Genomic DNA, 15,576 nt, shown 5'->3' with positions numbered 1-15,576 from the left:
CCTTGCAGATAGTTTATTTGAAAGCAAGAGACATGTAAAGCAGCAGATGGTTACATTCATGGTTATAATCATAAGATAAGATAAGATAACCTTTATTAAATTTGTTATGTTACAGCAGTGGACAGTGCAAAGTTGCATAGAAAAATTAGAGAAAAAACACTGGAATAATATATCCATCAGATACTGTAAGAATACATACTGTCACAAGCACACAAACAAGGTATTAGGAAAGTATCCTTGCGTATATTCATACACTTGCAGATAGTTTATTTGAAAGCAAGTGACATATGGTTACATTCGTGGTTATATTCATACGAATACATACGGTCACACAAACATGGTTAAGAATGCATAATCACCAGTGCTTTACAACACTAGGCATAGATTCTTTGATGCATGCAAACTATTCCGTGCGTTGAACAAGATTATTCTTGTCAGGCTCTAAAGACCAAGATGCAATGTTGATCCAGTGGCTCGAGGTCCCGTCAGTGAAGAAATGATCACTGCCATCGAGGAGAGCGAATGTTAAGCAGAGAGCATCTCTGCTCATAGCGCTTGCTTGACGGTGGCGACCAACTTTTCCTTGTCCGTTTCATGTGCCAAAATGCCCCCATCGTAATCGCAAGCGCGGCGGCTAGCAACAGCACCAACCCCACAAACAATATGCTCGTGCAAGAACCCACGGTGACGCAGCCGAGCCCGTCTGGAGTCCTTATCACTGACTCGGGATGATTTTTGATGCCCTCGACAGACCCGCTCGAGGGGTTGGGTGAATGGCGGTACATCAGTCTGTTGTCAAAGTAAGTGCTACGATCTTCTTTGCTCCAAAAGCAAAACGCTTTGCAAGTGGAATTAAAACAGGACTACAACAGTTCAAAATCAGGACTAGTTAGGATTTAACCAAGACAGAACCAGAATCAAAACTAGATGATAGTAGCACTAAAAATCATCATAGACCTGCACTACACTTATTTTTTAATTCTGTTCCTCTCTCTCCCTCTTTGTGCTGACAATCAAACAAAACACCAACATCATCAAATATACAGTTGAAAGCAGATATTTACACACTCTTCAGATTAAAAACACTTTTTTAATTGTAACATCAAATCAGACTAAATGTTTATTTTTTATATATAAATGTATATATATATATATATACACATATATATATATATATATGTATATATATATGTGTATATGTATATATATATATATATATGTATATATATATATATATACATATATATATATACATATACACACACACACATATATATATATATATATATATATATATATATAATATAATATATGTAAAAAGTTACATATATTATATTTTTAGAAAGAGTGAAGAATGCAGTGAAGGTTTGACTTGGGATTTATGACAACTTCATGGTGTTTCTCATCTTTCTCCTTCACCTGGATACATGCCTGGTTCCAAACGTAAAGATTCACAGTTGCTCAATGAAATCATCTCCAAAGTCAATTATCTGTTTAAGCACGCTCAGAATCAGTGTGTCAACATCCTCGTTCAGGTGAATTTCATGGCTGTAGTTCTTGACAGGAAAGATGCAGTTCACCGTGATTCCCACCTTAGAGCTGAACTCTTTCATCTGAGCATTGAAGAAACACAAAAACATGTTCAGGTTTTCTGCTCTATCATCACGTGTCTGTATAGACCCACGTACACTCACCTTCCTCTTCAGATAGTTGCTCTTATACACGTTCCTCAGGTTCTTTTCAGTTTCAGGACAGGCCTCATCGACTTTGGTGATGATCATTATGTGAGGAATCCCTGCAGACAGAAACACTGAGTCAGATCATTCTGTGGGTTGTTTCTGCTGTCCATTTTGAGGCTTCAAACATGGTTTAAAAATAAATTATTAGTATGTTTGAAATGTATGATGTCTGTCACGGTTCTGGGTCAGTGATCCAGTGTTTTGTTTTTTGTATTATTATTGAATTTTGATTTTGTCATTATTTATCAGTTCTGGGCTCTTGGTGTTCTGTGTTAAAGTTCCTTGTCTTCTGGTTTCTGTGTTCCATTGTTGCTGTCTCCCCTAGTCATGTTTGTGTCTCTGCGTTATGTTTCCTGTTTTACTTTGAAAGTTCTTGTCCTATGTCAATGTATCGAATTTTGCTTCCCCGTGGTCTCGTCATGTTAGATTACTCGCAGCTGTGCTCTCCTTCTGTGTCTCATTCCCTTGTTATCCCTCTGTCAGGGACCTGGGTCAGAGGGACCTAGCGTCCTTGGGCAGTGCGGACTCAATAATAATAATAATAATAATAATATTATTATAATAATAATAATATAATAATAATAATAATATTATTATTATTATTATAATATTATTATTATTATTATTATTATTACTATTGTAGCGTCCCTCCGACAGAAGACACAGACGATCGGCATTCCGGTTACTGGTGTTTATTCGGAATCGTAACACGGGCTACTGTGGGCCGTAGCCAACGCCAAAACAACAGGGAAAAAAAGCGCGCTCTCCAGCAACAAAAACAATCCCCCTCTCTCCTCCTTTCTTCCGTCACACACACCATTCTATGACCCCCGCCCCCTGAACACTCTCAGCCAACCACACACATGCTCTCCCCCAGACTCTCTGTCATTGGTAGCTGATCTGATTGACAGGCCAACCGGCCTCTAGACTACTGCACATTCAAGGACACTCAGTAAATCACCATGCTGCAGGTGGTCCAACTATGCCATAAGTAACTGGCAATTCTGAACACAAAACACTGATAACACAAAAGTCAACTAACTTGTAACCCAGTCCGTTACATTATTATGTGTTTTAGCTACACTGTGCTGCTGTCTGTCTGAAATTATAAATGTAACAGATCCAAGGGTGGCTCTTTAGATCTGCAGATGCTTAGCACCGTGCAGATCTCCTTCCCATAAAGTAATGATTGAATAAAATGATTATACTTTGACCACACTGAGTCGCGTCTTCTCTGTCCAGTTAGAAGAATAAAAGAACCAGGTTCAATAGAAACCTGTTCTGTTTTGGACTGTTCCTGTGCTCCTGTGCCTTTTGTGAATATTTTATTTTAGACAACAACAAATATTAGCTTAGGCTAATATCTTGCCAACCATGAGGTTTACAAGGAGACATCTGGTTACTGATGCTGAAGAGATTCATGTATGCATCATTCACATAACTTCATGTTATTTTTGAGTCCCTGGTCTACAACATTGGCATAGTTATCACTAAAGTCAGGACCATGCCATGTTTGGCCTGAACATTGACTAAACATTTGACTTAATATATCTTGGAGTTGTTTTCCATAACTGACCAAGAAACCTTTTCTTAAATCTAATAAAAAGTCTTTGTCCTGTGCAGTTTTGTGAGTGGACAGATGAGAGTTGCTGCTCTTTGAGAACTGCCTGATGCGTTCTTACCCAGGTCATTGGCCATCTCTCTGACGTTGTTCATCTTGTCCAGTACAGATTCCTTAATTTCTGATGCGTTGGCAGAAAGCAGACAGACCAGAACATGAATTTTATCATCTGCAGAAGGGGTCTGGTTGTAGTCGGGATCCTTTTCTGTCAGTGGAGCTAGTGGATTGAACTGGAAACCAGTAAAAAAACATTAAAAATCAGTTGCATTCAGGACCTTTAAGAGTTAACACAGGAGATGATCTTTCTCATGGCTACAATTTCAATTCAATTCAATTCAATTTCATTTATATAGTGCCAAATCACAACAAAAGTCGCCTCAAGGTGCTTCATAGGTACAGAGAAAAACCCAACAATCATGTGACCCTACTACTAATGTTTGGAGTTACAGATAGAAGCTGTTTATTCATCTTATTCATACTTTGTTCGTTAAAGTTGTGTATTTATGATGCTGAGTTTAACTGTGAGAGGTGGTTGGATAAGAGTGTCACTCTAAGGCAGGGGTCCCCAATCTCAGTCCACAAGGGCCGGTGTCCCTGCAGGTTTTAGACGTGTCCTTGATCCATCACAGCTGATTTCAATGGATAAATTAGCTCCTCAACATGTCTTGAAGTTCTCCAGAGGCCTGGTAATGAAATAATCATGTGAGTCAGGTGTGTTGACCCAGGGTGAGATCTAAAACCAGCAGGGACACCGGCCCTCGTGGACTGGGATTGGGGATCCCTGCGCTAAGGCCACCGGAGTCCTCACAGTCTGTTATCGGTGATTACTGGTCATTTCATTTGAGGATTTTACTGCAACAATAGTAATTTCTCTAAATGTTTAGTAACTCTGAAGTGAGGACTCGAGTTAGTGCCTGAGATAAAGTACTAGTACTGGTCTACTGAAAACACCTAATACAGATCACAGGTCTCGCAGGTTGTAAGTGAATAATATGGCAGATGTACCAGGTGACCCTCCTTCACATGTCCCATCATGGCCAGTTTGATGTCTTCAGGATGAACACCACAGTTAGTCCCTTCCTCGAGACCCATGATGTCATTGAAGACCACAGGGTAAACTGTAGCTGAGCTTCCTCTTCCTTCTTTTATTTTATGAGTTTGATACTGAGACAGAAACAGAACAGAGTGGTTTCTTGGTTATTGCCAGTGAAGTCTTAAATGCCCCACCTTTAGATTTCAGCAGTTTTCTCCTTTTGTTTCTCCCTCTGTTTAAGAATCACAGTCACTTCTTCCCACCTTACACCCTTTCTTCAGGTTTCCCCCACCTCACTCCTGTGCTTGTGTGTTTCCTGGCCTTTTTAAAAATTTCTGTTACTCTTCTTATTTTCAGTTCAGTAATTAGCTGTCCCCCTTTTGTTCAGAATATGATTCATTTTTGTCTAGAGCAACACAAGTTAAGGAATAGTTTGAAGAAGCAGTGAGCTGAAGCTTTGAAGTTTTCATACCTTTTTGGTGAAACTTCTCGTAGCGGTAATTGCACTGGCTGCAGCAGGAATTGCAGGTCTGCCTTGCAGGATGCTCTTGACAGAGTTGATGAAGGTGGACTTTCCAGCTCCAACTGGCCCGTACAGCAGAACTCGGAGGTGTTTGATGCCACTGTTTTCAGGCTTGTATCGCCGTACATATTGAAGATCCTCCTGGTTATTTCTGTTCAAAAGAAAAAAATAGTGAGCTGTAACTTTCTGGATTTTATATTTGGTGTTTTAAGATGGTAAAGTGGGGTTTGTTGACCACAGCTGCCAGTCATAGTGTGATTTGGCCAGTATTTCACACAGTAGCTAGCTGGGACAGAGTTCTGTGTGCATAACTTATTCTGCACACAAAATAACAGAAGTAATGTTGGCATGTGTCAAAAAGTTGAAGCTGCAAAGTGAAGAGACATAAGACCAGTGGCAACTGCAATGATCTGTGTCAAGACTTCAACAGCCGTCTAATAAAACATGCTCTGCAGTGCTCTACTGAAGCTCCTGACAGTTAACACTGAAACACCTGTACACTGGCTTTTCTCTTTGCTGCATTTTAAAAGGATGAGAGGAGTAACTGTAATCATTAACTGATGTTCAGCTGGTTCCAGTTGCTCATTAATGATGTGTTCAGATATGTGTGAAAGAAACTCACCCCCAGGAAACTGTCCTCCATTGTTCAACCAGAGCTGAAGAGAAGATGACAGAAACAAGAGACAAAATCATTATCCATATGCAGTAAGAATAATGATAGAATTTTATCTTAATAATGTTCAGAAGTCATGTGACTCACTGGGAGAGGGTGGGGTCTGCTCTTTAGGATAGAGACAAACATTTAGTCAACATACATGAAACACTTTAAAGACGAGTTTAAATAAAGGGTTCATGTTCATGAAACACATCCCAGAATAAATAAATTCAACCTCAGAGGTTCAAAATGCACAGATTGGCACCTTTCAGCATCAGTGGTACAAAAAAGCTCATTTCACTTATTTAAACCATCCTAATTAAAGAAAAAATAAACAATTATAGACTGAATTCCATTTGTTTGATTTACTTTGCAAAATAAAAGAAATAAAAAAAAAAGCATTCAAACTGAGAAAAAGTCACTTCAGTGCTTTGTGTCACTTACCAGTAGACGAAGAACCCCCTAAAGAGGAAAAAGTCAAATGGTTAAACGATTCAACTAAATTCTATGTATTTTATTCATATAGCCCCAAAATTACAACAACAGTTGCCTCATGACACTTTGTATAGTAAGGTAAAGAGTAGAATAAGGATCTTCAGCAGGACCTTACTGCTGTTTATAAAGAAATAATCACTCTAATTACACTAAATGTTTCCTTAAATTTACCATAAAATTGGTTTCACTTGTTCGAGTTTAAATCTCTCTGGTGTACTGCCAATAACTACATATTGTAAGTAACTACCACTGCTGATGGTTTCAGAGATGCCAGTGTCAGCAGAAGAAGTTAATTCACAGTGTATGACAAATTCAACTCAAAACTGGAAAAATACATAAATGATGCTAAAACCAAACTGATTCTCACTTACCCATCCTGCCGTGGTAGCAGTTAAAACTTGACGGGTTAACTGTCCTATGAAGTGGAGTCAGAGAGTGAGCAGAAAAATACAGGTCCACAAAATCTCTCTCTCTCCCTCTCTCTCTCTCACACACACACACACACAGAAAGTGAAAGTAAATATTGCTGCAGAAAAATACAGGGATTTACTATAAATCACGTGGTAGATGTGTGTGTGGGGGGAGGGTGTAGTTTCTTTATAAAAGCAGGCAGCTCTTCTGTCAACAGAAGAAGACCAGCAGTCTAGAAACAGCAACAGTAAAATAGCAGAGCTTCTGAAGGCTGCAGGTAAATATTTCTGACCTCACGGTAACGTGCTGTACTAACTGTATATGAACCTACATGCTGTTTGATCATTTCTGTCTGCATAAAGCCTTTATGTTAGCGTTAGCTGTTTAGAGGATGGTAAAACAGTTGTCACTTCTCACCAATAGGTGACCTTTAGCAAAAAGGAAGGTTTAAGCCTAATCTTAAAATTTAAGAGGGTATCCATCTAACTGTCATACTATAAAAGGTAATTAAGATAAGATGGGGTCTGATTATTTAAGACCTTGTATGTGAGGAGCAGGATTTTGAATTTATTTTTCACCAGGATGAGTCCACTGTCAGAGGCCATAAGAAGATCATTTGTAACCTTCACTAAAGCTGTTTCTGTGCTGTGATGAGCTCTTAAACCTGACTGAAACTCTTCAAATAAGCCATTCCTCTGCAGATGATCTGTTAGCTGTTTGACAACTACTCTTTCAAGGATGTTTGATATGAAAGGAAGGTTGGAGATTGGCCTATAATTAGCTAAGACAGCTGGGTCTAGAGCTGGCAAGTAATGGTTTAACTAATGCCCTGAGAGAAAACAGATTCTGTTCATCTGGACTTTGTGTTTTCACTCATCCAAACAACTTCTTCAGTCTCAGCTGACTGCAAGATCCCCCAACCTTATAAACAGTACATTTGCATAATAACTAAAACTAACACCACTGACGAACAATGAGCGGTGAGAAATCAGGCAGAATCTCTGCGTAAGACCCAGGTAGAAGATAGCTATCAACAAATAAACTGGTTTTTGACATTTCCAGATAGTGCGGACAAGGCTAAGTGTCAGGGTTTCAAGTGAATTAAAACTGTCTGGGTTGATAAATAAGTTGGAGTGGAAGAGCTTAGCCTTTCCAACAGCTTCATCTCTGTTTCATTTCTTGAGGATGCCCACTGCCTCCTATTGTTTTCCAGCATTATGAACCATGGAGAGCTCAGTGTTTTGGTTATGCCCGCTGGTTTGTTATGGGAATTAAGTAAATCCATTGTAACAGTTCTTTCCCTCTATAGACCCTGGAATAAGAGGCCTTGTCAGTTGTACATGATATTTGCCTGACAGACCATTGATAAAAGAGCTTAAAAGATGTAGAAACCCCCCCAAAAAGGACTCTGAATGGAAGAGCTGTGAGCCGCTGTGCCTGTGCATACCACCATTTTGGATCCTTCCAATAAAACAATGAAATTAAAACATTCCACCAAAATACAGGTATTACTGCAAGTGCTTTTTGTTCATTTCCTATTTAAAATGTATGTTTTCTTGTGATTTAAATGCAGATATTGCAGATATGGACAAAGAGGAACCGCTGGAAGACTTTGAAACTTCAGGATGTTCTCATAGTATGTACAGCTACTCACATTTTTAGGGTTCAAAAACAAATACTCTTTCAGGGTTTTTTTTTTCTTTTTGTTCCACAAATACTATTTTTTTTCCACTAATACTATCTCAATTTGTGTTGGCTCTCTCTGCGGTAGAGTATCACTTCCTATTCCTGTTACAACAAGAGTCAGTGTGTAACTTTGCCCAACCAATTCAATTCAATGTTATTTATAATTCAATTCAATGTTATTTATATAGCGCCAAATCACAACAACAGTTACCTCAAGGCGGTTTATATTGTAAGGTACACCCTACAATTACACATACAGAGAAAAACCCAACAATCATATGACCCCCTATGAGCAAGCACTTTGGCGACAGTGAGAAGGAAAAACTCCCTTTTAACAGGAAGAAACCTCCGGCAGAACCAGGCTCAGGGAGGGGCGGGGCCATCTGCTGCGACCAGTTGGGGTGAGAGAAGGAAGACAGGATAAAGACATGCTGTGGAAGAGAGACAGAGATTAATAACAAGTGTGATTCAATGCAGAGACGTCTATTAACACATACTGAGTGACGAAGAAACACCCAGTGCATCATGGGAATCCCGCAGCAGCCTACACTTATTGCAGCATAACTAAGGGATGGATTCAGGGTCCCCTGATTCCGCCCTAACTAAATGCTTTAGCAAAAAGGAAAGTTTGAAGTGTCTGTCTCCTAAATCCAAACTGGAAGGTGGTTTCATAGAAGAGGGGCCTGAAAACTAATGGCTCTACCTCCCATTCTACTTTTAAATGCTCTTCAAACCACAGGTAAACTCCCAGTCTGTGAGTAAAGAGCTCTAATTGGGTGAAATGGTACTACAAGATCATTAAGATATGATGGGGCCTGATTAATCGAGACCTTGTATGTGAGGAGCAGGATTTTGAATTCAATTCTGGATTTAACAGAGAGCCAATTAAGGGAAACCAAAGTATAGGAGAATCTGATCTCTCTTTCTAGTCCCTGTCAGGACTCTTGCTGCAGCATTTTGGATTAGCTGAAGACTTTTCAGCGAGTTTTTAGGTTTTCCTGATAATAATGAATTACAGTCTGGAAGTAATAAATGCATGAACTAGTTTTTCAGCATCACTCTGAGACAGGATATTTCTAATTTTAGAAATAAGCAGTCCTACATATTTGTTTAATATGTGCATTGAAGGACATATTCTGGTCAAAAATGACTCCAAGGTTCCTCACAGCATTACTGGAGGCCAAGGTAATGCCATCTAGAGTAGGAATCTGGTTAGATACCATATTTCTAAGATTTTCAGGGACGAGTACAATAACTTCAGTTTGATCTGAATTAAGAAGCAGAAAGTTAGTGGTCATCCAGTTCTTTATATCTTGATCTCCTTGATCCATCACAGCTGAATTAAATGGATAAATTACCTTCTCAGCATGTCTTGAAGTTCTCCAGAGGCCTGGTAATGAACTAATCATTTGATTCAGGTGTGTTGACACAGGGTGAGATCTAAAACCTGCAGGGACACCGGCCCTCGTTGGCTGGGAATGGGGACTCCTGATCTACATGAATGTTAAAATCACCCACAATAATTATTTTATCTGAGCTGAGCACTAAATCAGATAAAAAGTCTGAGAAATCAGACAGAAACTCTGTGTAAGGCCCAGGTGGACGATATATGATAACAAGTAAGACTGGTTTCTGAGTTTTACAGCTGGGGTGGACGAGGCTAAGCATCAGGCTTTCAAATGAATTAAAAGTCTGTCTGGGTCTTTGGTTGATTAATAGGCTGGTGTGAAAAATTGCTGCCACACCGCCCCCTCGGCCTGTGCTTCGAGGTTTCTGGTAGTTAGAATGACTCGGGGGTGTTGATTCATTTAAACTAACATACTCATCCTGCTGCAACCAGGTTTCTGTAAGGCAGAGTAAATCGATTTGTTGATCAATTATTAAGTCATGTACTAACAGAGACTTGGAGGAGAGAGACCTAATATTTAATAATCCACATTTCACTGTTTTACTCTTTGGTTCAGATGTGGATACTGTATTGTTCTTTCTTTGTGATTTTTTATGTTTAAGTTGTTTATTGCTGGTTTTTAGTTTGTTTTTTGTCTGTTTGGGAGCTGACACAGTCTCAATGGAGACGGGTTTTTGGGGGGGGAAGCTGCAGCAAGGCGACTGCAACTCTGCTTCCAGGTCCCAACTCTAGATATTCATAGGATGAACTATCCAGAGTTGGAAGAACAACACTCAGTGTTTAATGCTCATTCAACAATCTCTTTAATCAATATAATTCTCTTTATTCCATACAACACTTTGAGCATTACAAACGTCCGAATGGGAGATTTGCAGAGGAGGGTGTCCGGTAAAAACTCGAAGTGTCTGACCGTTTCTCACATTCTTATAGCTTCACCCCCCCTCCACACTAAGCATTCACATTCTTTCTCTCTCTCACTGAGCCTAAGTTATGACCTTTGCTTCCTGTGCAGTATGTTTTGTTCTTCCTAATCAGAGAAACAAGGCCATCATTCCACACAAACGACATTTCTTATAAATCAGCAGTATAATGCATCATAAAAGAGTGTAATATTCCATTCCTGTTTTTTTCTCAGAATAAACAATCAATTAATTTTTTTACGTGTACTTGGGGATTTTCATAGCTCAGCATCAAAATCCACTGGGGCCATTCCAACAGTACACATTGACACACAGAAATCAACAACCTTCCTCTCTCCAATCTAGGTGCTTGCTGGTCCATCTCTGGTCTAAACAACAGTGTCTCAGTAACTTTCCATTAGAAGATAGTCCCCTGTTATCCACTTTCTCCCAGGCAAGCATGAGCGAGAGTCCACAGCCTTCTACCCCCCAAGGACGCGTAGTCTAATGGCTTTATTTTCAGGGCTGTGTCCACTTAATACTACACTATATGGTTATATGGCATTTTAGTTAATATAAAGCATAGAATTGAGGCACTTCAAATAATTTAATCCCAACACACACTAAGGTTAATTATGGAGTTCCACAGGGTCCAGGGCTTAACGCTCACTGTAAAGCCTTCAGTGTATCCAAAATGCTGTAGCAAGAGTACTGAGTTGGACTAGAAAAACAGAGCTTATTTTAAAATCCTGCTCCTCACATAGAAGGTCTTGAATAATCAGGCTCCATCTTATCTTAATGACCTTAAAGTACCATATCACCCCTTTAGAACTCTTTGCTCTCAGACTGCAGGCTCAGTTGGGGTTCATAGAGTATTCAAAAGTAGAATGGGAGGCAAAGCGCTTTTCAGTGGAATCAGCTTCCATTTTGGATTCAGGAGAATCCTCGATTTTTAAGATTAGATGATACAAGACACATCAGACAAAAAACCAGCAGGTTTAAGAACAGTTTCTTCCCCACAGCTGTCACCCTACTGAACTCAGTTCCCTGCTGAACCTTTCCATCCACACTCACTTAATCCTTCTATACTCCTCCTCCCCCTCATCCCTCCCAATGACAATGATCATGACTGTACTTCATTCTCAGCATTACCATATCCTCACATTGGTTACTGCTCTAGTTTGGGACACCTACATAGTATAGTCTCTGTTATAGTACGTACACTGTTCACTATTGTAGTTTGCTCAGAGAGCTGTGCTTCCTCTGCTGTATATATATTTATAGCACTCTGTAGATCTGTTTACCACACATCAATACATCTGTATATATGTAGTACATCTGTTTATTTGTTGATAGAACATCTGTATATTTGCTCTCTGTATAGTGATATGAACAGCTGTATACGTATTTGTACATTATCTGTTTATTCCCACCTTTTCTAATTCAATTCAATTTTATTTATATAGCGCCAAATCACAACAAAAGTCATCTAATAACAGATACAGAGAAAATCCCAACAATCATATGACCCCCTATGAGCAAGCACTTTGGCGACAGTGGGAAGGAAAAATTCCCTTTTAACAGGAAGAAACCTCCAGCAGAACCAGGCTCAGGGAGGGGCGGGGCCATCTGCTGCAACTGGTTGGGGCGAGAGAAGGATATACTACCTACTAATACTAACTACTATACTATCCTTATCTGTATATAATCTGCTTTTATTGCATTTACTGCTCTTGCACTTCTGATTTGATGCAAACTGTATTTACACATGTGTAATTACAATAAAGATGAACCGTAATCCTAATCCAAAAACTTTTCTTTTTGCTAAAGCATATAGTTATGGTTTAATTAGGTGACCTGTTAAAATTTTCAATTCAATTTCAATTCAATTTTATTTATATAGCGCCAAATCACAACAAAAGTTGCCTCAAGGCGCTTCATAGATACAGAGAAAAACCCAACAATCACTGAACAACTCAGTTTTTCCTTCCCACTGTTGCCAAAGTGCTTGTTCATAGGGGGCCATATGATTGTTAGGGTTTTCTCTGCTGTCTTTGTATCATTATAGTACCTTTTACGTTAGAAAATAAAGCACCTTGAGGCAATTTATATAATGGTTATTTAATGCATGTATTATTTGTGTTGTAAAGATCTGGTGAAAAAAAGTTACCTGGAGTAAACAACTGACATTTTTGTGTTCAGCATCAGAACGTAATCCATTATTAGGAGGAAAAACCTCCAAACAACCACCACAGTCTACAGAGTCCAGCGTCAGGGGTGAGACTTGTTACCATATTACTTTTTCTAAAAGTTAAAGAGTGATAAATTATAATAAATCTTCATCTTGTTCAGCAGAAAAGCAGTCACAGTCTTCATTGTGTTCATTGTTTCGACGCAAAGTGAGGGTCTGCATTGTTGTTACTGGTCAGACCTTTGGCGCTGATGCATCCATACTGGAACAACTGAACCAAAAGTTGTCAACAAAGTTAATGGAGGTTCAGATCACCAGCTTGAAGGAATGTGACATAATCATAGTTTTCTGTCCAGTCACAACCCGGATCGGATCGGATGCGGCGGCAGCACTGAGAAGAGAGGAAGGTAATAATGAGATTTTAGATTCCCAGAAAGTTAATTCTGTTCATTTGGAGACTGAATCACTTGGATGAGTGACAAAATGTTTCTCCCACTGAAACTATTGAATCCTGTTCTTTTTATTCTTTCACTGGACAGAGAGAACGCGACTCAGTTGTCAAAGTATTTATAATTACTTTATTCAATCATCTTCCGGAAGAGAGATGTGCACAGCCGTAAGCCATTTGCAGATCTGAAGCACAAAGTCACACATAGTTTCAATAAAAACATCTCTGCCGTGCACTCTTGCCTAGTTTTACTTCCTGACTACACTCTAGGTAGTTCTGCTTTTTCTGTCTGCATGTTTCCTGTTCTTTAAGATATAAAGTGATAAAAAAAAAAAAAAGTTTATTGAAGTTCTGAATATGAGAACGAATATGAATATGAGAATGAACTTCTAATATATGTGTTTCAGGTGGAAAAATGTTTTTAATTGCATATACTTATGTTTATTGACTCTGTGAAGACAGCTTCTATGACAGTACTTAAGTCCACAATAAAGTACATTGTATCATATTGTACTAAGAAAACAAATCCAAAAATACCCTTTTCTCTTATCTTTTAGTATCATCAAGTGATAAACCTGCCATTCTAGTGCTGATGCATCACACTCGAGATGTTGGGTACTCAACTGGAGGAAGAAAGTGGTCTGAAAATTCTCCAATTGTTAAACTGGTGGTTGATGTTCTCTTCCATGAGACGGAGCATGGATTACTGCAGTGTGACAGAAACAAACAGGCTGTCAAAGAAATATACAATGAAGTATACAACAAACACAACAAATGTCCAAGAATTTTGTGGCTATTTTTACTTGTTTTTCCTCCTGGTCTACTTTTAGCTATTCTCTTTAGGTTTCTGCACAGCAGATAATCTCCCTATATCTCACCCTATCCCTAGCTTCCTCTTTCTCACCAACATTCTGCATGTACTCCTTCAGTGTATCCATGAACCTCCTCCGAGGTCTTCGTCTTCTCCTCCACCTGTTCCCTACTATCAATACAGATCACAGAGCTGTCTGCAAACATCATATCCCACAGAGACTCCTGCCTGGCCTGATCTATCAGCATGTGCATCACCACTGCAAACAAGAAGAGCAGATCCCTAATGTAATCCCACCTCCATCCTGAACCCATCATGAACTCCTTACCACACAGCTCACCACTGTCTCTCTGCTTTCATACCTGTCCTGCACCACCCTAAGAGACTTCTCTGCCACTCCAGACTTCCTCATGCAGTACTACAGTGTCTTTCTCAGCACGCTATCTTCTGCTTTCCCTGATACACAAACACAGACAAAAGGCCCCAACCTCTGTACATCTATATCAACACTCTTAAAGCAAACATCGAATATGTAATCTTCATTCTGTTCCTCAGTATGAAGTCATACTACTGCTCATTCATCATCACCTCTCCTAGCTTCAAGAACACATTAGTCTGTGGCAATTTAGTGAGTTTAATGCCTGATTTGGAGAGACATCCTACAGTATAAATGAAATAAAAAAAAATATGTAAAATTGTTTACTGATCAAAGATGTGATGTTTGTAAATGTAAAGCTTAACTGTGGAGGTTTATCCTACAAACATTTGATGATTAGTCTGTTTGTTTCACTCGAAAGGAATCACTTTCACTATATGGCATAATTAAGACTGTTGATTAATAAACAATGGCTAAAAAAAGTAAAATATTAGTGCTGTCAGCGTTAATCTCGTTAAAATGACGTAAATGCCGTAACCGCATTAATGCAGCAAATCTCCGTTAGCGATTTAATGCGGATCGCCCCGTGCATGGGGCTTCATGGTGTCAATGTGTTAGTGTGGTTAGCTCGTTAACGTGTTAGCGCCATGCAGCCCCAAGCACGGGGCAATTCGCGTTAAATCGCTAATGGATATTTGCCGTGTTAATGCGGTTATGACGTTAATGTCATTTAAATATGTTTGTTTATTTAAATGTTTTTATAATGGTTTTTAAAAACATGCCAAATACTGTTAGACACTATCACAAATGATCAATAATACAGGTGTATTTCATATGTTATTAAGTGTTGGACCATAACACTTATTAATCTTTAATATTGTGTCATTATTATAAAATATTAGTGACTGCTTCATGTATCATTTATAAAGCATTACTCCTTAGTATATAATTAATGGAGATATAAATGATTTATCCTTAATTTCTAGGGAGCTTGAAAAGAAAAAATAGGCTTTTGGTTCTTTTAAAGAGACAGGACCAATACAGATACATGGTTGACACCTGGGTCAATATCAAAGCCCAAGAAGTAGAAACTTTCACTGCTGACCTGAAGTCAGTGGAAAGAAGGATGAAGGGAATGAAGGGAAAGAAGGGAACGAAAAAGAACAGACACATGTAAAGACAGCTCTTAAAAATTTTGGTTATCCCAATGGGGCTTTCATCAAGTCAACAAAGATGCACAGAAAAGAAGATCGCTGTCATCCCTGATGTAGCAGGTGTAT

At 39.0% G+C, this 15,576-nt stretch overlaps 1 protein-coding gene and 1 long non-coding RNA gene across 2 annotated transcripts; one reads left to right on the top strand and one right to left on the bottom strand.

Annotated features, from left to right (window-relative positions):
* Nucleotides 1-1,355: 1,355 nt before the first annotated feature.
* LOC134643703 (interferon-induced protein 44-like) lies at nucleotides 1,356-6,531 on the bottom strand. Its single transcript, XM_063496205.1, has 9 exons — nucleotides 6,438-6,531; nucleotides 6,016-6,033; nucleotides 5,677-5,697; nucleotides 5,539-5,572; nucleotides 4,866-5,067; nucleotides 4,366-4,524; nucleotides 3,422-3,590; nucleotides 1,695-1,795; nucleotides 1,356-1,613 (listed from the first exon to the last, which is right to left on the bottom strand). Exons 1-9 carry the CDS (start codon nucleotides 6,439-6,441, stop codon nucleotides 1,452-1,454), a joined length of 870 nt encoding a protein of 289 aa, XP_063352275.1. The 5' UTR covers nucleotides 6,442-6,531; the 3' UTR covers nucleotides 1,356-1,451.
* A 171-nt stretch (nucleotides 6,532-6,702) lies between these two features.
* Nucleotides 6,703-14,559, top strand: LOC134643660 (uncharacterized). Its single transcript, XR_010573948.1, has 5 exons — nucleotides 6,703-6,754; nucleotides 8,051-8,113; nucleotides 12,673-12,747; nucleotides 12,826-13,068; nucleotides 13,667-14,559. It is a non-coding gene; the product is annotated as an uncharacterized LOC134643660 (long non-coding RNA).
* The last annotated feature ends 1,017 nt before the right edge of the window (nucleotides 14,560-15,576 follow it).

The sequence above is a fragment of the Pelmatolapia mariae genome, linkage group LG15 (genome assembly GCF_036321145.2).
Source record: "Pelmatolapia mariae isolate MD_Pm_ZW linkage group LG15, Pm_UMD_F_2, whole genome shotgun sequence".
Classification (NCBI taxonomy): Eukaryota; Metazoa; Chordata; class Actinopteri; order Cichliformes; family Cichlidae; genus Pelmatolapia; species Pelmatolapia mariae.
The sequence above is the reverse complement of the archived record's forward strand: the minus strand, read 5'-3'. Positions and strand labels throughout refer to the sequence as shown.